This window comes from Salmo salar, chromosome 06 (genome assembly GCF_965601325.2).
Source record: "Salmo salar chromosome 06, fSalSal1, whole genome shotgun sequence".
Lineage (NCBI taxonomy): Eukaryota > Metazoa > Chordata > Actinopteri > Salmoniformes > Salmonidae > Salmo > Salmo salar.
Window position 1 is genome coordinate 11907377 of NC_138296.1, and position 23006 is coordinate 11930382.

General features: G+C 46.5%; 1 protein-coding gene across 1 annotated transcript in view; it reads left to right on the forward strand.

Moving 5' to 3' along the window:
* The window catches only part of LOC106606243 (rho GTPase-activating protein 44), a 109997-nt gene that overhangs the window by 75130 nt on the left and 11861 nt on the right, over window positions 1–23006 (forward strand). Inside the window, exons 11-17 of the mRNA XM_082976324.1 lie at window positions 413–524; window positions 4824–4905; window positions 5420–5500; window positions 8145–8264; window positions 8541–8632; window positions 9114–9297; window positions 15260–15457. Coding sequence (XP_082832450.1) covers window positions 413–524; window positions 4824–4905; window positions 5420–5500; window positions 8145–8264; window positions 8541–8632; window positions 9114–9297; window positions 15260–15457 — 869 coding nt within the window. The remainder of the gene's footprint in view (window positions 1–412; window positions 525–4823; window positions 4906–5419; window positions 5501–8144; window positions 8265–8540; window positions 8633–9113; window positions 9298–15259; window positions 15458–23006) is intronic.

The following is a 23006-nucleotide window of genomic DNA, read 5'->3' on the forward strand; positions in this document are numbered from 1 at the left end:
CTGACTCCCTGTCTTCCTGACTCCCTGTCTTCTTGTCTTCCTGACTCCCTGTCTTCCTGACTCCCTGTCTTCCCGACTCCCTGTCTTCCCGTCTTCCCGACTCCCTGTCTTCCCGACTCCCTGTCTTCCTGACTCCCTGTCTTCCTGACTCCCTGTCCTCCTGTCTTCCTGACTCCCTGTTTTCCTGTCTTCCTGACTCCCTGACTCCCTGTCTTCCTGTCTTCTTGACTCCCTGTCCTCCTGTCTTCCTGACTCCCTGTCCTCCTGTCTTCCTGACTCCCTGTCTTCCTGTCTTCCTGACTCCCTGTCTTCCTGACTCCCTGTCTTCCTGTCTTCCTGACTTCCTGTCTTCCTGACTCCCTATCTTCCTGTCTTCCTGACTTCCTGTCTTCCTGACTCCCTGTGTGTGTAGGGTCTGTTCAGAGTGGCTCCCTCGGCCTCCAAGCTGAAGAAGCTGAAGGCCTCCCTGGACTGTGGTGTTATGGACGTACAGGAGTATTCAGCTGACCCCCACGCCATCGCAGGTTACCTTACACACCCAGACACAGTATATGGAAACACTCAAATACACTCCCATGCATTTAACCCTTGTATTTGTAAATAAGTATTTCAAAATACCCTCAAATATAATTTTATAGACTATTTCGTTTTTCCAAATAACCATAAAAATATATATTTTTAAATTTTAGTAAATATTAAAATAAGTATTTTAAATACTACACTGAACAAAAATATAAATGCATCATTTAAAGTTTTGGTCCTATGTTTCATGAGCTGAAATAAAAGATCCCAGAAATATTCCATACGCACAAAAAGCTTATTTCTCTCAAATGCTGTGCTCAAATTTGTTTACATCCCTGTTAGTGAGCATTTCTCCTTTGCAAGATAATCCATCCACCTGACAGGTGTGGCATATCAAGAAGCTGATTAAACGGCATGATCATTACACAGGTGCACCTTGTGTTGGAAACAATAAAAGGCCACTCTAAAATGTGCAGTTTTGTCACACAACACAATGCCACAGATGTCTCAAATTTCGAGTGAGTGTGCAATTGGCATGCTAACTGCAGAAATGTCCACCAGAGCGGTTGCCAGAGAATTGAATGTTCATTTCTCTATCATAAGCTGCCTCCAACAGCGTTTTAGAGAATTTGCCAATACGGCCTCACAACTGCAGACCACGTGTACGGCGTTGTGTGGGCGAGCAGTTTGCTGATGTCAACGTTGTGAACAGAGTGCCCCATGGTGGTGGTGAGGCTATAGTATGGGCAGGCATAAGCTACGGACAACGAACACAATGGCATTTTATCCATTGCAATTTGAATGCACAGAGATACCGTGACGAGATCCTGAGGCCCATTGTCGTGCCATTCATCTGCCACCACCTCATGTTTCAGCATAATAATGCACAGCCCCATGTCACAAGGATCTGTACACAATTCTAAAAATGTCCCAGTTCTTCCATGGTCTACATACTCACCAGACATGTCACCCACTGAGCATGTTTGTGATGCTCTGGATCGCCGTGTATGACAGCGTGTTCCAGTTCCCACCAATATCCAGCAACTTTGCACAGCCATTCAAGTAGAGTGGGACAACATTCCACAGGCCACAATCAACAGCCTGATCAACTCTATGTGAAGGTGTGTTGCGCTGCATGAGGCAAATGGTCACACCAGATACTGACTGGTTTTCTGATCCACACCCCTACCTTTTTTATAAGGTATCTGTGACCAACAGATGCATGTCTGTATTCCCAGTAATGTGACATCCATAGATTAGGGCTTAATGAATTTATTTAAATTGACCGATTTACTTATATTAACTGCAACTCAGTAAAATCTTAGAAATGATTGCAGGTTACGTTTATATTTTTGTTGAGTATAGATACTCAAATACACAGGTATTTGAACCCAGGTCTGACATGCATATGCACACACCATCGCAGATTAATTTACACCCCCACACGCCTCTTACCTCGCTCTCTCTGGCTCAGGCTCTGGTCTCCATAACAACGAGCCTTTAGCTAGATCCATTGTCTATATATAACCATTAGATATAACTCTGCTTTCAGGAGATTCATGCCTCCAGAAATACATACATCAATGTTAGGTCAACACAATCAAGGCTTCTTGTGTTTGTGGAAGACTGTTGTCTTTCACATCTTGTTGCCTATTTCCTTCACACCTTGTTGCCTATTTCCTTGTTGCTGTAAGGGCTGTCGTGAGAGAGAGTAGACCAAGGTGCAGCGGAGTTAGTGTTCATCATTGAATATTTAATAGCAGAAAGAACACTATACAAAACAAAATGAGAAAACTGACAGCTGAACAGTCCTGTCAGGTGCAAACACTAACAGAAACAATTACCCACAAAACCCAAAGGAAAAACATGCTCCTTATGTGTGACTCCCAATCAGCAACAACACTCTACAGCTGTGCCTGATTGGAAGCCACACGGCCAAAATCAATGAAACAAACCAACATAGAAAAATGCACATAGAACGCCCACCCAATGTAACACCCTGGCCTAACCAAAATAAAGAACAAAAACCCCTCTCTATGGCCAGGGCGTTACAGTTGCCTATTTCCTAACATCCTCCTCCTCCACTAGTGAGCTGGGCTGCGTCCCAAATGACATCATATTCCCTATTTAGTGCACTACTGTTGACCAGGACCCATATGGTTCTGGTCAAAAGTAGTGCACTACATAGGGAATAGGGGCCCTGGTCAAAAGTAGTGCACTACATAGGGAATAGGGGCCCTGGTCAAAAGTAGTGCACTACATAGGGAATAGGGGTCGGTCATCATGAACTGCTTTGAGAGGCTGGTCATGGCCCACATCAAGGCCAGCATGCCAGGCACACTGGACCCAGTCTAGTTTGAATACCGCTCCAACAGAACCAAGGAAGATGCCATTTCCATCACTATTAACACATCTGGACAAGAGGAACACCTACATGAGAATGCTGTTCATTGACTACAGTTCAGCATTCAACACTATTGTTCCCTCCAAGCTTGACACCAAGCTCAGAGCGTCCTCAGTTCTCTTCTGTACTTCCTGTTCACCCACGACCGTGTGGCTTTGCAAGACACCAACTCCATCATCAAGTTTGCTGACGACACAACGGTTGTAGGCCTGATAACCAACAACGATGAGTCAGCCAATAGGGAGGAGCTGAGTGAACTGACATTATGGTACCAGGACAACACCCTCCACATCAGCAAAACAAATGAGTTGATTGTTGACTAGAGGAGTAGAGGAGGGAACATGCTCCGCTCCACATCGACAGGACTGCAGTGGAGAGGGTCAGCAGTTTAAGTTCCTCTGCGTCCACATCACAGAGGACTTGACATGGACCAACAACACCACCCCTCTTGTCTTAACTTCCTGAGGCGGCTGAAGAAATCTGTCATGCCACCCCGGGTCCTCTCCAAATACTACTGCTGAACCATGGAGAGTGTCCTGACCGGCTGCATCACGGCCTGGTACGGGAACGGCTCTGTCCACAACCACAAGGCCCAGTACATCACTGGGACCGTGCTCCCACCCATCCAGGACATCTACTAGAAACTGCTCTGATTCTCAGCACTTTAGCACACACACACACACACACACACACACACACACACACACACACACACACACACACACACACACACACACACACACACACACACACACACACACACACACACACACACACACACACACACATACATACACACAGACATATATACACACACACACACACACACATATACACACACACACACACACACACACACACACACACACACACACACACACACACACACACACACACACACACACACACACACACACACACACACACACACACATACATACACACAGACATATATACACACACACCCACACAGACATACACACAGACATACACACACACACACTCACACACACATAAATACACACAGACATATATACACATACACACACACACACATACACACACACACAGAAATACACACCCACACGCACAAACACACACATACACATACTGGACTATAATATTGGACTATAAATTGTGCCTTCCTGTATTATACTGATGCTAAAATGTTTCTTCTATTCTACTGAGCCATTTACTTTATGTTGGTATTCTTATCATGTATTATTTCTTATTGCTGTTGCATTGTCGAGTAAGGATTTCATTGGACGGTGTATACCATGTGTATCCCGTACTTACGACTAATAAAACTTGAAAGGTGAAACTTGATTTGGCCCTGGAGTTTAGTTCAGCTGTGGGGCTAGAGGAAGACATCCCTTAACATCTCCCAAGTGATCTGCTTGTGTTTTCCCTAGACGTTCTCTATCCTAAAGGCTTCCTTGTAATGTTGCTATCCACTTCCTTGAGTAATCGGAGGAAGGCAGTGTTGTGTGTGTGTGTATTCTCATTAGTATTCTGAACAGAGAAAACCACACCTCCACTAGGCCTAATGAGATTCTCTCTCTCTTTCTCTCTTCCTTGCCTCTCTCTCTCTCTCTCTCTCTCTCTCTCTCCTCTCTCTCTCTCTCTCCATCCCTCTTCCTCCCTTTCTCTCTCCATCTCTCTTTCTCCATCCCGCTGTCCCCCTCTCTCTCTCTCTTCTCATCTCTCTCCCTCCCTCCCTCCCTCCCTCCCTCCCTCCCTCCCTCCCTCCCTCCCTCCCTCCCTCCCTCCCTCCCTCCCTCCCTCCCTCCCTCCCTCCCTCCCTCCCTCCCTCCCTCCCTCCCTCCATCCCGTTCTCTCTCTCTCTCTGCCTCTCTCTCTCTCCCTCCCTCCGTCTCTCCATCCCTCTCTTCCTCAGGGGCTCTGAAATCATACCTCCGTGAGCTTCCAGAGCCACTGATGACCAGTGAACTTTACGAGGACTGGATTCAGGCGTCAAAGTGAGTAGAGATTCCCTTCATAACCCCAGCATCTCTACTGCAGATAACAGATCTCTTCATAACCACAGCATCTCTATTGCAGATAACAGATCCCTTCATAACTTCAGCATCTCTAATACAGATAACAGATCCCTTCATAACCTCAGCATCTCTACTGCAGATAACAGATCCCTTTTAGTCATGTTGAAGACCTGGACATGACTTTCCTAATTCTATAGAGAGAGCTCCACAAAGAAGGGAACAAACTGTACCATAATGACAGAACAGACAGTGACCATTATCACAATAATAGACAGTGTTAACACAGTGTTTGTCAACCTCCGGCCCGTGGTTCGGCACTGGTCCCTGGGTTGATGCTTACCGGTCCCTCAGATGGTTAGCTGACACCAATTAGCCTCTCAATGACCATACACTGCAGCCTGCTGGTCTCCCTGGTAGGAAACAATACTGAGAAAAACACTGCCTTGACTACAACACACCCTGAGCCCTGTTCACTGTTCTCTTCCCCATCCAGTATTCAGGATATGGACAAGAGACTACAAGCTCTGCTGGCGGCGTGTGAAAAACTACCAACTGACAACTTCAACAATTTCAGGTCAGTACCCATCTCTCCCTCCCTCTCTACAGTCTACATAGACCTACTGATAGTAGGCATGGACCCTCCAGTGAGGATCTGTTTTATATGTTTGGGTTGTTGCCAGGCTGAAGTTTCCTCTAGATTCAGATCTAGGATCAGCTTCCCCTCCCCCACTCTGAACCTTAACCATTAGTGGGGGAATTGCAAAACTGACCCAAGGTCGGCGTCTAGGGTCAACTTCAACCTAGTAATGTTGTTTATGAGATGAATCAGTGGTCTCTAGTTTAGATTGTGTTTTATCTGGGTGTTAAAGTTCTGAGTCTGTGACACTATGTTTACACAGGCAGACCAATTCGGATCTTAAAAACGAATTGGTCTTTTGACCAATCAGATCACCTCTGAAAAAGATCTGATGTAAAAAAGATCTGATGTGATTGGTCAAAAGAACAATTAGTGGAGATCAGAATGGAGCAGCCTGTGTAGATTCAGCCTGTGACTTGGACCTCCTATCAGGGCTAGAGTCCCTTTGACTTGAACCTCCTATCAGGGCTGGAGTCCCTGTGACTTGGACCTCCTATCAGGGCTAGAGTCCTCACTTGGACCTCCTATCAGGGCTAGAGTCCCTGTGACTTGGACCTCCTATCAGGGCTAGAGTCCCTGTGACTTGGACCTCCTATCAGGGCTAGAGTCCCTGTGACTTGAACCTCCTATCAGGGCTAGAGTCCCTGTGACTTGAACCTCCTATCAGGGCTAGAGTCCCTGTGACTTGAACCTCCTATCAGGGCTAGAGTCCCTGTGACTTGGCCTCTTATCAGGGCTAGAGTCCCTGTGAATTGGACCTCCTATCAGGGCTAGAGTCCCTGTGACTTGAACCTCCTATCAGGGCTAGAGTCCCTGTGACTTGAACCTCCTATCAGGGCTAGAGTCCCTGTGACTTGGACCTCCTATCAGGGCTAGAGTCCCTGTCACTTGGACCTCCTATCAGGGCTAGAGTCCCTGTCACTTGGACCTCCTATCAGGGCTAGAGTCCCTGTGACTTGGACCTCCTATCAGGGCTAGAGTCCCTGTGACTTGGACCTCCTATCAGGGCTAGAGTCCTGGTGACTTGGACCTCCTATCAGGGCTGGAGTTCCTGTGACTTGGACCTCCTATCAGGGCTGGGGTCCCTGTGACTTGAACCTCCTATCAGGGCTGGAGTTCCTGTGACTTGGACCTCCTATCAGGGCTGGAGTACCTGTGACTTGAACCTCCTATCAGGGCTAGAGTCCCTGTGACTTGAACCTCCTATCAGGGCTGGAGTACCTGTGACAGTGTTCACTAAAATATTGATAACCAATAGAGAACATCAGGGAATGTGTGTGTGTGTGTGTGTGTGTGTGTGTGTGTGTGTGTGTGTGTGTGTGTGTGTGTGTGTGTGTGTGTGTGTGTGTGTGTGATTTCACTGTATAGTTTGAAAGCTGAACAAATAGGCCATAATGTAAAGTCACGCTGATTTGAACATATCAAGGAGTCTTCCTTCTGGGGAGTTTTCCCTTGCCACTGCTGCTGATTGGTCTTTAGGGTTCCAGGTCTAGTTACTGTGATGCTGCTTGGTATTTAGGGTTACAGGTCTAGTTACTGTGATGCTGCTTGGTATTTAGGGTTCCAGGTCTGGTTACTGTGATGCTGCTTGGTCTTTAGAGTTCCAGGTCTAGTTACTGTGATGCTGCTTGGTCTTTAGGGTTCCAGGTCTAGTTACTGTGATGCTGCTTGGTGTTTAGTGTTCCAGGTCTGGTTACTGTGATGCTGCTTGGTATTTAGGGTTCCAGGTCTGGTTACTGTGATGCTGCTTGGTCTTTAGGGTTCCAGGTCTAGTTACTGTGATGCTGCTTGGTCTTTAGGGTTCCAGGTCTAGTTACTGTGATGCTGCTTGGTGTTTAGTGTTCCAGGTCTGGTTACTGTGATGCTGCTTGGTCTTTAGGGTTCCAGGTCTGGTTACTGTGATGCTGCTTGGTCTTTAGGGTTCCAGGTCTGGTTACTGTGATGCTGCTTGGTCTTTAGGGTTCCAGGTCTGGTTACTGTGATGCTGCTTGGTCTTTAGGGTTCCAGGTCTGGTTACTGTGATGCTGCTTGGTCTTTAGAGTTCCAGGTCTGGTTACTGTGATGCTGCTTGGTCTTTAGGGTTCCAGGTCTAGTTACTGTGATGCTGCTTGGAATTTAGAGTTCCAGGTCTGGTTACTGTGATGCTGCTTGGTCTTTAGGGTTCCAGGTCTAGTTACTGTGATGCTGCTTGGTCTTTAGGGTTCCAGGTCTGGTTACTGTGATGCTGCTTGGAATTTAGGGTTCCAGGTCTGGTTACTGTGATGCTGCTTGGTCTTTAGGGTTCCAGGTCTAGTTACTGTGATGCTGCTTGGTCTTTAGGGTTCCAGGTCTGGTTACTGTGATGCTGCTTGGTCTTTAGGGTTCCAGGTCTGGTTACTGTGATGCTATCTTGGTATTTAGGGTTACAGGTCTAGTTACTGTGATGCTGCTTGGTATTTAGGGTTCCAGGTCTGGTTACTGTGATGCTGCTTGGAATTTAGAGTTACAGGTCTGGTTACTGTAAAGCATGTGGTGATTAACTGATTGAGTCATTGATTGATAGACTGATTGATTGAGTGTATATTTCTCCTCTTCCTATCAGATACTTAATCAAGTTCCTAGCCAAGCTAGGAGATTATCAGGACTCCAACAAGATGACTCCTGGTAACATGGCCATAGTTCTGGGTCCCAACCTGCTCTGGACTCACTCCAACGAGAGTGGGTACGTGTCCTGTCCTCCCTTCTCTCTCTCTCTCTCTCTCTCTCCGTCTCTCTCCGTCTCTCTCTCCTCAAAATACGCTGCCTTATCAGTCAGCGTTTTAGTGGTCTTTTGACTGTCTGCGGAGGGAATCTTGAAGTACTTTTGATGCATGTGGTTCACTTTACCCGGTAACCTATCGAATAGTCCCAAAAGTGCAAACTCCCAAGTTAAATCAAGTTCACCTCACATTGTTTCAGTGATTTGTTTCCTATCTGACTGAGTGCTTGTTGTTTCCAGGAACATGACAGAGATGATGACCACAGTGTCTCTTCAGATAGTGGGGATCATAGAACCCATCATACAGCACTCTGACTGGTTCTTCCCTGGAGGTGAGACACACATACACACACACACACACACACACACACACACACACACACACACACACACACACACACACACACACCCACACACACACACACACACACACACACACACACACACACACACACACACACACACACACACACACGCACACACACACACACCTTTAAACACACACACACACACTCACATACACGCACATACACACACACATACATACCTGCAAACACACACACACACACTCACACACACGCACGCAGGCACACACACACAAACACACACACACACACACACACACACACACACACACACACACACACACACACACACACACACACACACACACACACAGACACACACACACAGACACACACACACACACACACACATGCATGCTCAAACACACACATACACACACATACCTGCAGTCACACACTGTCTTTAGGATCCTGAACTAATTGGTTCCTCTGTCTTCCTCTCCTATAGATATTGAGTTTAATCTGACTGGCTGCTACGGCAGTCCTGTCCACACCAACCACAACTCAAACTACAGCTCCATGCCTTCTCCAGACATGGACCAATCAGAACGCAAGCTGCCGCATGACCATGGTAGACGCCCACTCAGCGTTGCCACTGACAACATGATGCTGGAATTCTACAAGAAGGATGGGTAGGCTGCTGCTGAGTGCAAGCTGCTCTATCCATCCTCCCTCGTTCTCTCACTCTCTCTGTTTCTCTCTTTACTCTGTCTATCTGTTTCTTCACTCTCTCTCTCTCTGTTTCTCTCTTCACTCTCTCTCTGTTTCTCTCTTCACTCTCTCTGTTTCTCTCTGTTTCTCTCTTCACTCTCTCTCTGTTTCTCTCTTCACTCTCTCTGTTTCTCTCTGTTTCTCTCTTCACTCTCTCTCTGTTTCTCTCTTCACTCTCTCTGTTTCTCTCTGTTTCTTCACTCTCTCTCTCTCTGTTTCTCTCTTCACTCTCTCTCTGTTTCTCTCCTCTCTCTGTCTCTCTTCTCTGTCTCCCTCTCTCTGTTTCTCTCTCTTCTCTCTTCCTCTCTCTCTCTTCCTCTCTCTCTCTCTTCCTTTCTCTCTCTTTCTCGCTCTCTCTTTCTCTCCCTCTCTCTCTTCCTCTCTCTGTCTTCCTCTCTCTCTTCCTCTCTCTCTCTCGCTCTCTCTTTTCCTTTCTCTCTTCCTCTCTCTGTTCTCATGCAGCATCTAAACCCACATGATGTCACCCACACCTTCTCTTCTCTCTGTTGGTTTTTTAAAGTCTTGAGCCAGAACCTCGAGGAACAGATTGCTAGTTTGTTAAAGACACACGACTCAGGCAGAGTATTTACATAATGAACTAGATCTTTAAAGGTTTAACGAAGCATCTTTGAAAAAACGAAATTCATTCTATGAAGGTCTTATGAAGGGTTTATGAAGGCTTCTTAAAGCCTTTAAAGGGAGACTTCTCCAGCACCAAACCAGCGTCTACATACAGTATGTGAAAACACAGCGTCTCTATGATCTGTGGTTAAAAAGACTAGAAGACAGGCCCGTTAAAAAGGCTTTGTGACATCACAGGGTAGGTTGAAAGTAAAAACCTGTGATTTTCAAAACCGGTATTTAGTTTCGAGCCCAATGGAGGGGATTTTCTTGCTCCAAACATCACTGAGAATCTCATAGTGTTGGAAAATCACTTTTTGTAATGTTTAAACTTTAGATGATGTCATCAGGTAGAACTTTTTAACGTAATATTTTAGTTTCAACAAAACGCGCCGTTTTCACAAAGTGGTGGAATATCCCTTTAAGTGGTTGTTCATCTACAGTAGAAGTCTCAGTAGAACACAGAAGGAGGGTAGATATCTGCCCTGTCAATCATCCTCTCATCCAATCAGCTGTCAGCTTTATCAGCCCTCATCTAGAGAGGAGGGATACCTTAGGAATGCAAACACACCTTATTTAAAATAGTCCACACACACCTTGTTTAAATAGTCCCGGCCTGGTGAGTGGCGCCGTCTCTATGGCAACACGGCAGCAGTGATAGAGGTTGCTTCTAGTTGCTTCTTCGCATTCTCCTGAGATCTCCACACCACACACACACACACGCGCACACTCACACCATGCACGCACACACAAACACAAACTCACACCACACACGCATACGCTTACACCTAGTCTATCTTTCTCAGTCTGGAACGTCACCTGCCCTCCCTGACTCACCAAGTGGAAAATCACTGGCAGACAGGCGAAAATCCTCCCTCACAGAAATAGTCTCGGAGAACCAGACATTGGAGCAACGTTGGAGCAACGTTGGAGCAACGGCACAAGGTCTGGGCAGAATGTTAGATTCTCTCTGACATTTAGAAAGGGGAAAACAGACAGACGACTCTCCCGACGAATCACAAGTTTGGGTAGGCGGAGCTTAACATTTGGGCGGGAGTTGTGCTGATGTTTAGCTAGGGCAACAAGCGGATGCAGCAGTGACATCACCGCCGACCCGCTTCCCATTTACAATTCAACATCTCTGTCCCAACTGACGGCCAAACTTCTACAGACGTGTAAACCCGTAACGCTGGAACGTTGAGGGAGGCAACCCATCTGTCCATAGAGACTGTCACAATGAAACTGTCCAGAGAGACTGTCACAGGGAGACCGTCCAGAGAGACTGTCACAGGGAGACCGTCCAGAGAGACTGTCACAGGGAGACCGTCCAGAGAGACTGTCACAGGGAGAGCGTCCAGAGAGACTGTCACAGGGAGACCGTCCAGAGAGACTGTCACAGGGAGACCGTCCAGAGAGACTGTCACAGGGAGACCGTCCAGAGAGACTGTCACAGGGAAACTGTCCAGAGAGACTGTCACAATGAAACTGTCCAGAGAGACTGTCACAGGGAGACCGTCCAGAGAGACTGTCACAGGGAAACTGTCCAGAGAGACTGTCACAGGGAGACCATCCAGAGAGACTGTCATAGGGAGACCGTCCAGAGAGACTGTCACAGGGAAACTGTCCAGAGAGACTGTCACAGAGAGACTGTCCAGAGAGACTGTCACAGAGAGACTGTCCAGAGAGACTGTCACTGGGAGACCGTCCAGAGAGACTGTCACAGGGAGACCGTCCAGAGAGACTGTCACAGAGACAGAGGAGACAGACAGATTTACTCTTTCCAATTGATATATCATTTTCTCACCACACACTTCAACCCCAAACAGTTCTCCGTGTGAGACGCTGGTAGAAAATATAGTTATTATCCATTCAGGATAATGACCAGTTTTGTAACTGCGGCGGTTATCAAAGGCAGGCTATTGTTTCTGTGTTGGACTGAGGAGAGTTGTGACGATGCGTTTGTCTTTGCGTGTGAGTCCACTCCAGAGAACTCAGCTTGGCTTAATTACTGTATTAACAAACGAGGCACTAATTTCCTCTTGGTAGGACAGTGCAGGCTAGTCATTTGGTCTGCCATGTCCCAATACCTCTGAACCCCTCTATTCCCTGTCACTGTGTATCTCATCCCCCGAATACAGACAACACTGTAGCCCTGTATCCCACTAGCCTTCCACACTAGCCACTTCCAATGGTCCCCTCTGTAGCCCACTAGCCTTCCACACTAGCCACTTCCAATGGTCCCCTCTGTACCCACTAGCCTTCCACACTAGCCACTTCCAATGGTCCCCTCTGTAGCCCACTAGCCTTACACACTAGCCACTTCCAATGGTCCCCTCTGTAGCCCACTAGCCTTCCACACTAGCCACTTCCAATGGTCCCCTCTGTAGACCACTAGCCTTCCACACTAGCCACTTCCAGTGGTCCCCTCTGTAGCCCACTAGCCTTCCACACTAGCCACTTCCAATGGTCCCCTCTGTAGCTCACTGGCCTTCCACACTAGCCCCTTCTACAGGTCCCCTCTGTAGGCCCCTAGACTTCTACACTAGGCCCTTCTACACTCAGCACATTCCAATCTCCACACTAGTCACTGGCATAGCCCTCTATGTATCTCTCTAACCCTCTATGTTGTTCCCTAACCCTCTATGTAGCTTCATAACCCTCTATGTAGCTCCTTAACCCTCTATGTAGCTCCCTAGCCCTCTATGTAGCTCCCTAGCCCTCTATGTACCTCTATAACCCTCTATGTAGCTCGCTAACCGTCTACGGTCGTGGCCAAAAGTTTTGAAAATGACACAAATATTAATTTCCACAAAGTTTGCTGCTTCAGGGTTTTTAGATATTTTTGTCAGATGTTACTATGAAATACTGAAGTATAATTACAAGCATTTCATAAGTGTCAAAGGCTTTTATTGACAATTACATGAAGTTGATGCAAAGAGTCAATATTTCCAGTGTTGACCCTTCTTTTTCAAGACCTCTGCAATCCGCCCTGGCATTCTGTCAATTAACTTCTGGGCCACATACTGACTGATGGCAGCCCATTCTTGCATAATCAATGCTTGGAGTTTGTCAGAATTTGGTTTTTTTTGTTTGTCCACCCACCTCTTGAGGATTGACCACAAGCTTTCAATGGGATTAAGGTCTGGGGAGTTTCCTGGCCATGGACCCAAAATATCGATGTTTTGTTCCCCGAGCCACTTAGTTATCACCTTTGCCTTATGGCAAGGTGCTCCATCATGCTGGAAAAGGCATTGTTCGTCACCAAACTGTTCCTGGATGGTTGGGAGAAGTTGCTCTCGGAGGATGTGTTGGTACCATTCTTTATTCATGGCTGTGTTCTTAGGCAAAATTGTGAGTGAGCCCACTCCCTTAGCTGAGAAGCAACCCCACACATGAATGGTCTCAGGATGCTTTACTGTTGGCATGACACAGGACTGATGGTAGCACTCACCTTGTCTTCTCCGGACAAGCTTTTTTCCGGATGCCCCAAACAATCGGAAAGGGGATATATCAGAGAAAATTACTTTACCCCAGTCCTCAGCAGTCCAATCCGTGTACCTTTTGCAGAATATCAGTCTGTCCCTGATGTTTTTCCTGGAGAGAAGTGGCTTCTTTGCTGCCCTTCTTGACACCAGGCCATCCTCCAAAAGTCTTTGCCTCACTGTGCGTGCAGACGCACTCACACCCGCCTGCTGCCATTACTGAGCAAGCTCTGTACTGGTGGTGCCCCGATCCTGCAGCTGAATCAACTTTAGGAGACGGTCCTGGCGCTTGCTGGACTTTCTTGGGCGCCCTGAAGCCTTCTTCACAACAATTGAACCGCTCTCCTTGAAGCTCTTGATGATCCGATAAATGGTTGATTTAGGTGCAATCTTACTGGCAGCAATATCTTTGCCTGCGAAGCCCTTTTTGTGCAAAGCAATGATGACGGCACGTGTTTTCTTGCAGGTAACCATGGTTGACAGAGAGGAAGAACAATGATTCCAAGCACCACCCTCCTTTTGAAGCTTCCAGTCTGTTAATTCGAACTCAATCAACATGACAGAGTGATCTCCAGCCTTGTCCTCGTCAACACTCACACCTGTGTTAACGAGAGAATCACTGACATGATGTCAGCTGGTCCTTTTGTGGCAGGGCTGAAATGCAGTGGACATGTTTTTGGGGGATTCAGTTCATTTGCATGGCAAAGAGGGACTTTGCAATTAATTGCAATTCATCTGATCACCCTTCATAACATTCTGTAGTATATGCAAATTGCCATCATACAAACTGAGGCAGCAGACTTTGTGAAAATGTATATTTGTGTCATTCTCAAAACGTTTGGCCACGACTGTATGTATCTCCCTAACCCTCTATGTAGCTCCCTAACCCCTATGTAGCTCCCTAACCCTCTATGTAGCTCCCTAGCCATCTATGTAGCTCCCTAACCCTTTATGTAACTCCCTAACCCTCTATGTAGCTCCATAACCCTCTATTTAGCTCCCTAGCCCTCTATGTAGCTCCCTAGCCCTCTATGTAGCTCCCTAGCCCTCTATGTAGCTTAGCTCCCTAACCCTCTATGTAGCTCCCTAACCCTCTATGTAGCTCCCTAACCCTCTATCTAGCTCCATAGCCCTCTAAACTAGCCTCTGTGTATGAATAGAAAATGAACAGAATGTGTCTCTTACGTGCCTCTCATTTCTTTGCCCCGTCAAAGCAGCATAAGGAAAATACAAAGGTACTGTATGGGTCCTCCTCTAGTCCTGACCTCCTCCTCCTCTAGTCCTGACCTCCTCCTCCTCTAGTCCTGACCTCCTCCCCCTCTAGTCCTGACCTCCTCCTCCTCTAGTCCCCTGACCTCCTCCTCTAGTCCTGACCTCCTCCTCTAGTCCTGACCTCCTCCTCCTGTAGTCCTGACCTCCTCCTCCTCCAGTCCTGTTCTCCTCCTCCAGTCCTGACCTCCTCCTCCAGTCCTGACCTCCTCCTCCAGTCCTGACCTCCTCCTCCTCTAGTCCTGACCTCCTCCTCCTCTAGTCCTGACCTCCTCCTCCTCTAGTCCTGACCTCCTCCTCCTCCAGTCCTGACCTCCTCCTCCTCTAGTCCTGACCTCCTCCTCCTCTAGTCCTGACCTCCTCCTCCTCTAGTCCTGACCTCCTCCTCCTCTAGTCCTGACCTCCTCTAGTCGACCTCCTCCTGTCAACTCTCTATTTCTCTACAGTTTGTTTTGTTTTTTAATCGTCTTGTCTGACCGTCTCTTGTTTTATGTGTCTCTGTCCCTCCCAGTATGGGTGTCCGGGTGATGGACACATCCTGGGTGTCCCGTAAGGGTTCGTCCACCCTGGCCCGTAAGGCCTCGTCCACCCCTCCCAGTGTCCAGGGTCCTGGCTCCCCTGCTGACCACTCCCTCATCCTGGAGCAGCCTGGAGAGCTGGCCCAGTCCCCCTCACCCCCACCTCAACCTGGGGAAAGGGACCGGATCGGGTAAGTCCCCACCACCACCACCACCATGGAGGATTCCTCCTCTCCACCTTCCTCCCGTCTTCATCATCATCATCATCTTCACCAGCTCTCCATGACTTGTCTTGAAGTATTTGAGCCGTTGTTGTTGTTGTTGTGTTGTTGTTGTTATACGTCTCACAGACTTGTTAATCTCGTCTCATCTCTGACATGATTTGGGGTTCTTTCCTGTTTGTCTGTTTCTCCTCGTCTGTCCCTCCACTTCACCGTTGTCATTTAGTCTGTCAGGTTTATAAAGAGGGGCTAGCTAAAGTTCCTTCAGTTTTGAGAGAGTACACTATGGTTTATAGCCCACCTTAAGTTTTCATACACACTTTATTTGAAGTACATACGTTTACGTTTTCCTTATTTAAATGTGACATATCATTTCACTCCACAAGTCTCAGACAGCATGTAATTATTCAACCTGATCCCTGCGATGTGGTGTGGCTTGAGTTGACCTCTGTTGCCATGGCTACTTGGTTTTCTGCTGACACACACTGAGTGACTTTGACCGTTTTGATTTCTACTCTCATCTTAAACCGCACCAGTTATTAATACAATCCATCACAGTTCATATCACATTAAAGTGGCAATCTGGGATTGATTCATCTATTTTGTTATTGTTTGAATTAATAATGGCTGCATCCATGTGAAATGTTGCTCCTGTGTTGCAGAAAGGCTGTTTATAAGATGTGCTTGGTTCTGGCTTGTGACTGGTTTATTCTCCTTCCTGCTCTGTTGCTCTTTCAGCCAATGGAGATGAAAGGGTTTTGTGTCTGTCTCACACTGCCCTGGGCTGGCGGAGGGAACTTTATAACATTATATGTTGAATTTGTGTCTGAGTGGGCCCATATTAGAGTCATTCAGCATCTCAGAGTAGGAGTGATGGTCTAGGATCAGTTTAGCCTTTAAACTCGTAATGATTATTATTACCTGGACAGGGTGACCTGATCCTAGATCAGCACTCCTACTCTGAGACGCTTTCTGAATATGTGCCGTGGTCAAACATAAAGGCCAATCTCAGGCTACTACATACTGTAGAGGTCAAAGCCAATTGGGTTATCCTCCCTTCTAGTTCGTTAGAGACTGTTTCACCATAGCCTCTTGCAGTGTGAAGACACGTTGATCACAGAGGGAGTTTTACAGGCTCCACAGCAGCCCTCTTTTCTTTCCTTTGGGAATCCCTTTTTCTTTTGCTTTGTTGTTCTTTCTGCTTGTTGTTTCTCTTCACAAAGCTGACTGCAGTCTGTGTGCTTGGCTTAGTTCACTCCCCACCGTACGTTTGTCTTCTCCGCACCAGAAAACAAACACTGATTTTTAATTTTAATCTGGATTAGACACTAACTAACTACCTACCAACCTAACTAACACCTCAGTAATCACAACAAGAACCATCTCGCACCGCCGCCATCAACACTGCTACCACCACCACCACCTCCACCACCACTGCTACCACCACCACCACCTCCACCACCACTGCTACCCCCACCACCTCCACCAACACTGCTACCACCACCACCACCACCTCCACCACCACTGCTACCACCACCACCACCACCACCTCCACCACCACTGCTACCACCACCACCACCTCCACCACCACTGCTACCCCCACCACCTCCACCAACACTGCTACCACCACCACCACCACCTCCACCACCACTGCTACCACCACCACCACCACCACCTCCACCAACACTGCTACCATCACTGCTACCACCACCACCTCCACCAACACTGCTACCACCACCACCACCTCCACCAACACTGCTACCACCACCACCACCACCACCTCCACCACCACTGCTACCATCACTGCTACCACCACTACCTCCACCAACACTGCTACCACCTCCACCAACACTGCTCCACCACCACCACCTCCACCACCACTGCTACCACCACCACCACCTCCACCAACACTGCTACCACCACCACCTCCACCAACACTGCTACCACCACCACCACCACCTCCACCACCACTGCTACCACCACCACCACCTCCACCAACACTGCTACCACCACCACCACCACCTCCACCACCACTGCTACCACCACTACCTCCACCAACACTGCTACCACCTCCACCAACACTGCTACCACCACCACCACCTCCACCACCACTGCTACCTCCACCACCACTGCTACCACCACCACCACCACCTCCACCACCACTGCTACCATCACTGCTACCACCACCTCCACCACCACTGCTACCATCACTGCTACCACCACTACCTCCACCAACACTGCTACCACCACCACCAACACTGCTACCACCACTACCTCCACCAACACTGCTACCACCACCACCAACACTGCTACCACCTCCACCAACACTGCTACCACCTCCACCTCCACCAACACTGCTACCACCACCACCTCCACTGCTACCACCACCACCACCTCCACCAACACTGCTACCACCACCGCCGCTGCCGTGTCTCCCTCCCTCTGTTCAGCTACAGGTCTTTCTTCTTTGTTCTGTTCTTTATATACCTACAGCTCAGACGACGTGTCGCCCAATCGGCCGGACTCCTCTCATGTCTACCCTCCCCCCGGGCCAGGGGAGGAGCGGCCGCCCCCTCCCTACCCCACCTCCACCCTACCCCACCCCGCCCCCCACCACTTCTACCCCCACCCCAAGGTCCTACCCTGTCCTCGCCCCGTGGCCCCAGGGCCAGAGTCCCAGCCCCCCGGCTCCCCTCCTCTCCCGCTGCGCTGGTCTGGCTTCACCCCCCCTCTCCCGCCTCCCACCTCCTCCTCTTCCTCCTCCTCTTCCTCGCTTGACATCAACTCGAACCCCAAACCCAGCTGCCTGCATTTCCCCTCCAAACATGCCCTCCCGCACGGCCACCCGCTGCCAGGTGACATGTCGCTGCCGCCTCATGCTCCCCTGCCCCCCGATATGGCTAAGGCCTCGCCCCTCTACATGAAAACCCCCCTGGTACTGGCCCGTCATGACCTGTCCCTGGGCATGAGCATGGGCAACCCCCCTAGCCTGCTGTCCTCCGCCGCCCCGCTGTGGGCTACATGTCCCTGTGCCAGAGAGAGAGGACTCCCCAGGCTGACTAGGTAAATACAATGCCTGCCTGCCTGCTCGTCTGCCCTGCAGCTGTCCTGCCTACCTGCTGCCTGCCCTGACACTGAGACAGACATACAGACAGGCAAACAGATGCAGGAGGGTATGGAGACACCACCCACTACACCACAGAGAGAGAGAGAGAGAGCAGAGAGAGAGCAGAGAGAGAGAGCAGAGAGAGAGCAGAGAGAGCGAGAGCGTGGGCTTACCAGCTCTTCTTCCAGGTGGCCACATGTCCTGTCCATGTCCTTTATCTTGCTGGCTCATATTTTTGCTGATCCCCAATCCCATATCTCAGAATCTGTAACATTCACGTTGCCAGGGGATGCCTCTCCAGGGAGTTGCCTAGCAACTGAGGATATTACTGCCTTTTGCACAGAACAGAAAATAAATAAATGCATGAATAACACTGCATATGGTTATCTACAAGCATATTAATGTATTACTAATGTAGTTTAAATCGTAGTGAAGGTTTTTCTGGTCAACTGATGCACAACTTTTGGATATTCCAAACTCATAATTGTTTACTATATCAAGTCAATCAGAAGACCAGGAAGTCAATCAGAAAATCAGGAAGTCAATCAGAAAATCAGGAAGTCATTCAGAAGACTAGGAAGTCAATCAGAAGACCATGAAGTCAATCAGAAGACCATGAAGTCAATCAGAAGACCAGGACATCAATCAGAAGACCAGGAAATCAATCAGAAGATCAGGAAATCAATCAGAAAACCAGGAAATCAACCAGAAGATCAAGAAATCAATCAGAGGATCAGGAAGTCAATAAGAAGATCTGGAAGTCAATCAGAAGATGAGGACTTTTCTGGGGAATAGAATATCCAAGTCTTGTGCTCAAGTGATGTCCCTTGTGATCCATAGTCACCATCCAATGACCTGGGAGTGGGAAGTTCAGGCTCATCAATCCACAGTCACCATCCAATGACCTGGGAGTGGGAAGTTCAGGCTCAGAAATCCACAGTCACCATCCAATGACCTGGGAGTGGGAAGTTCAGGCTCAGAAATCCACAGTCACCATCCAATGACCTGGGAGTGGGAAGTTCAGGCTCATCAATCCACAGTCACCATCCAATGACATGGGAGTGGGAAGTTCAGGCTCAGCAATCCACAGTCACCATCCAATGACATGGGAGTGGGAAGTTCAGGCTCATCAATCCACAGTCACCATCCAATGATGTGTATATAGTCTAGTGAGTGTGTATATAGTCTAGTGAGTGTGTATATAGTCTAGTGAGTGTGTATATAGTCTAGTGAGTGTGTATATAGTCTAGTGAGTGTATATAGTCTAGTGAGTGTGTATATAGTCCAGTGAGTGTGTGTATAGTCTATTGAGTGGTATATATAGTCTAGTGAGTGTGTATATAGTCTAGTGAGTGTATATAGTCTAGTGAGTGTGTATATAGTCTAGTGAGTGTGTGTATAGTCTATGAGTGTATATAGTCTAGTGAGGTGTATATAGTCTAGTGAGTGTGTATATAGTCTAGTGAGTGTGTGTATAGTCTATTGAGTGGTATATATAGTCTAGTGAGTGTGTATATAGTCTAGTGAGTGTGTATATAGTCTAGTGAGTGTATATAGTCTAGTGAGTGTGTATATAGTCCAGTGAGTGTGTGTATAGTCTATTGAGTGGTATATATAGTCTAGTGAGTGTGTATATAGTCTAGTGAGTGTATATAGTCTAGTGAGTGTGTATATAGTCTAGTGAGTGTGTGTATAGTCTATTGAGTGGTATATATAGTCTAGTGAGTGTGTATATAGTCTAGTGAGTGTGTGTATAGTCTATTGAGTGGTATATATAGTCTATTGAGTGGTATATATAGTCTAGTGAGTGTGTATATAGTCCAGTGAGTGTGTGTATAGTCTATTGAGTGGTATATATAGTCTAGTGAGTGTGTATATAGTCTAGTGAGTGTATATATAGTCTAGTGAGTGTGTATATAGTTTAGTGAGTGTGTATATATAGTCTAGCGAGGGTATATAGTGTAGTGAGTGTGTATATAGTGTAGTGAGTGTGTATATAGTCTAGTGAGTGTGTATATAGTCCAGTGAGTGTGTATATAGTCTAGAAAGTGTGTATATATAGTCTAGCGAGTGTATATAGTCTAGTGAGTGTGTATATAGTCTAGAGAGTGTGTATATATAGTCTAACGAGTGTATATAGTCTAGTGAGTGTATATATAGTCTAGCGAGTGTATATAGTCTAGTGAGTGTATATATATATATAGTCTAGTGAGTGTATATATATAGTCTAGTGAGTGTATATATATATATATATATATATATAGTCTAGTGAGTGTGTATATAGTTTAGTGAGTGTGTATATATAGTCTAGCGAGTGTATATAGTCTAGCGAGTGTTCAGGCTCAGAAATCCACAGTCACCATCCAATGATGTGATAAGTCAGTGAATCAGTCATATGCATAGTGATCAGTCAGTAGTGTATCATGGGAGTGGGAAGTAGGTGAATAGTCTAGTGAGTGGGAAGTCAGGCTTATAAGTCCTATGATGTGTATATAGTCTAGTGAGTGTATATAGTCTAGTGAGTGTGTATATAGTCCAGTGAGTGTGTTATAGTCTAGTGAGTGTATATATAGTCTAGTGAGTGTGTATATAGTCTAGTGAGTGTATATAGTCTAGTGAGTGTGTATATAGTCTAGTGAGTGTGTGTATAGTCTATTGAGTGGTATATATAGTCTAGTGAGTGTGTATATAGTCTAGTGAGTGTGTGTATAGTCTATTGAGTGGTATATATAGTCTAGTGAGTGTGTATATAGTCTAGTGAGTGTGTATATAGTCTAGTGAGTGTATATAGTCTAGTGAGTGTGTATATAGTCCAGTGAGTGTGTGTATAGTCTATTGAGTGGTATATATAGTCTAGTGAGTGTGTATATAGTCTAGTGAGTGTATATAGTCTAGTGAGTGTGTATATAGTCTAGTGAGTGTGTGTATAGTCTATTGAGTGGTATATATAGTCTAGTGAGTGTGTATATAGTCTAGTGAGTGTGTGTATAGTCTATTGAGTGGTATATATAGTCTAGTGAGTGTGTATATAGTCTAGTGAGTGTGTATATAGTCTAGTGAGTGTATATAGTCTAGTGAGTGTGTATATAGTCCAGTGAGTGTGTGTATAGTCTATTGAGTGGTATATATAGTCTAGTGAGTGTGTATATAGTCTAGTGAGTGTATATAGTCTAGTGAGTGTGTATATAGTCTAGTGAGTGTGTGTATAGTCTATTGAGTGGTATATATAGTCTAGTGAGTGTGTATATAGTCTAGTGAGTGTGTGTATAGTCTATTGAGTGCTATATATAGTCTATTGAGTGGTATATATAGTCTAGTGAGTGTGTATATAGTCTAGAGAGTGTGTATATATAGTCTAACGAGTGTATATAGTCTAGTGAGTGTATATATAGTCTAGCGAGTGTATATAGTCTAGCGAGTGTATATAGTCTAGCGAGTGTATATAGTCTAGCGAGTGTATATAGTCTAGTGAGTGTGTATATAGTCTAGTGAGTGTATATATATTGTCTAGTGAGTGTGTATATAGTCTAGCGAGTGTGTATATATAGTCTAGCGAGTGTATATAGTCTAGTGAGTGTGTATATAGTCTAGAGAGTGTGTATATATAGTCTAACGAGTGTATATAGTCTAGTGAGTGTATATATAGTCTAGCGAGTGTATATAGTCTAGCGAGTGTATATAGTCTAGCGAGTGTATATAGTCTAGCGAGTGTATATAGTCTAGCGAGTGTATATAGTCTAGTGAGTGTGTATATAGTCTAGTGAGTGTATATATATTGTCTAGTGAGTGTATATATAGTCTAGTGAGTGTGTATATAGTCTAGTGAGTGTATATAGTCTAGTGAGTGTGTGTATATAGTCTAATGAGTGTGTATATAGTCCAGTGAGTGTGTGTATAGTCTATTGAGTGTGTATAAAATCTAGTGAGTGTGTATATAGTCTAGTGAGTGTGTATATAGTCTAGTGAGTGTATATATATAGTCTAGTGAGTGTGTGTGTATATAATATATATATATATATATATATATATATATATATATAGTCTAGTGCGTGTGTATATAGTCTAGTGAGTGTATTTATATAGTCTAGTGAGTGTGGTTCAGGTCAGTGCAAGATAGTTTGGGTAATTGACTATTTAGCAGTGTCCAGTGTCCTGTGTCCAGTGTTCCAGTAGAGTCAATACCACTAGACGTAGTAGGGCAGCAGGAGTCATACCACTTCTGTCTATGTCACAGTCTCAAATGGCACCCTATTCCGTACATAGTAGCACTACTTTGGACAAGGGGCCATAGAGCTCTGGTCAAAAGTAGTGCACTACTTTGGATAAGAGGCCATAGAGATCTGGTCAAAAGTAGTGCACTATGTAGTGAATAGGGTGCCACTTGGGACGCCGCCTACGTCAACATTTCAGAAG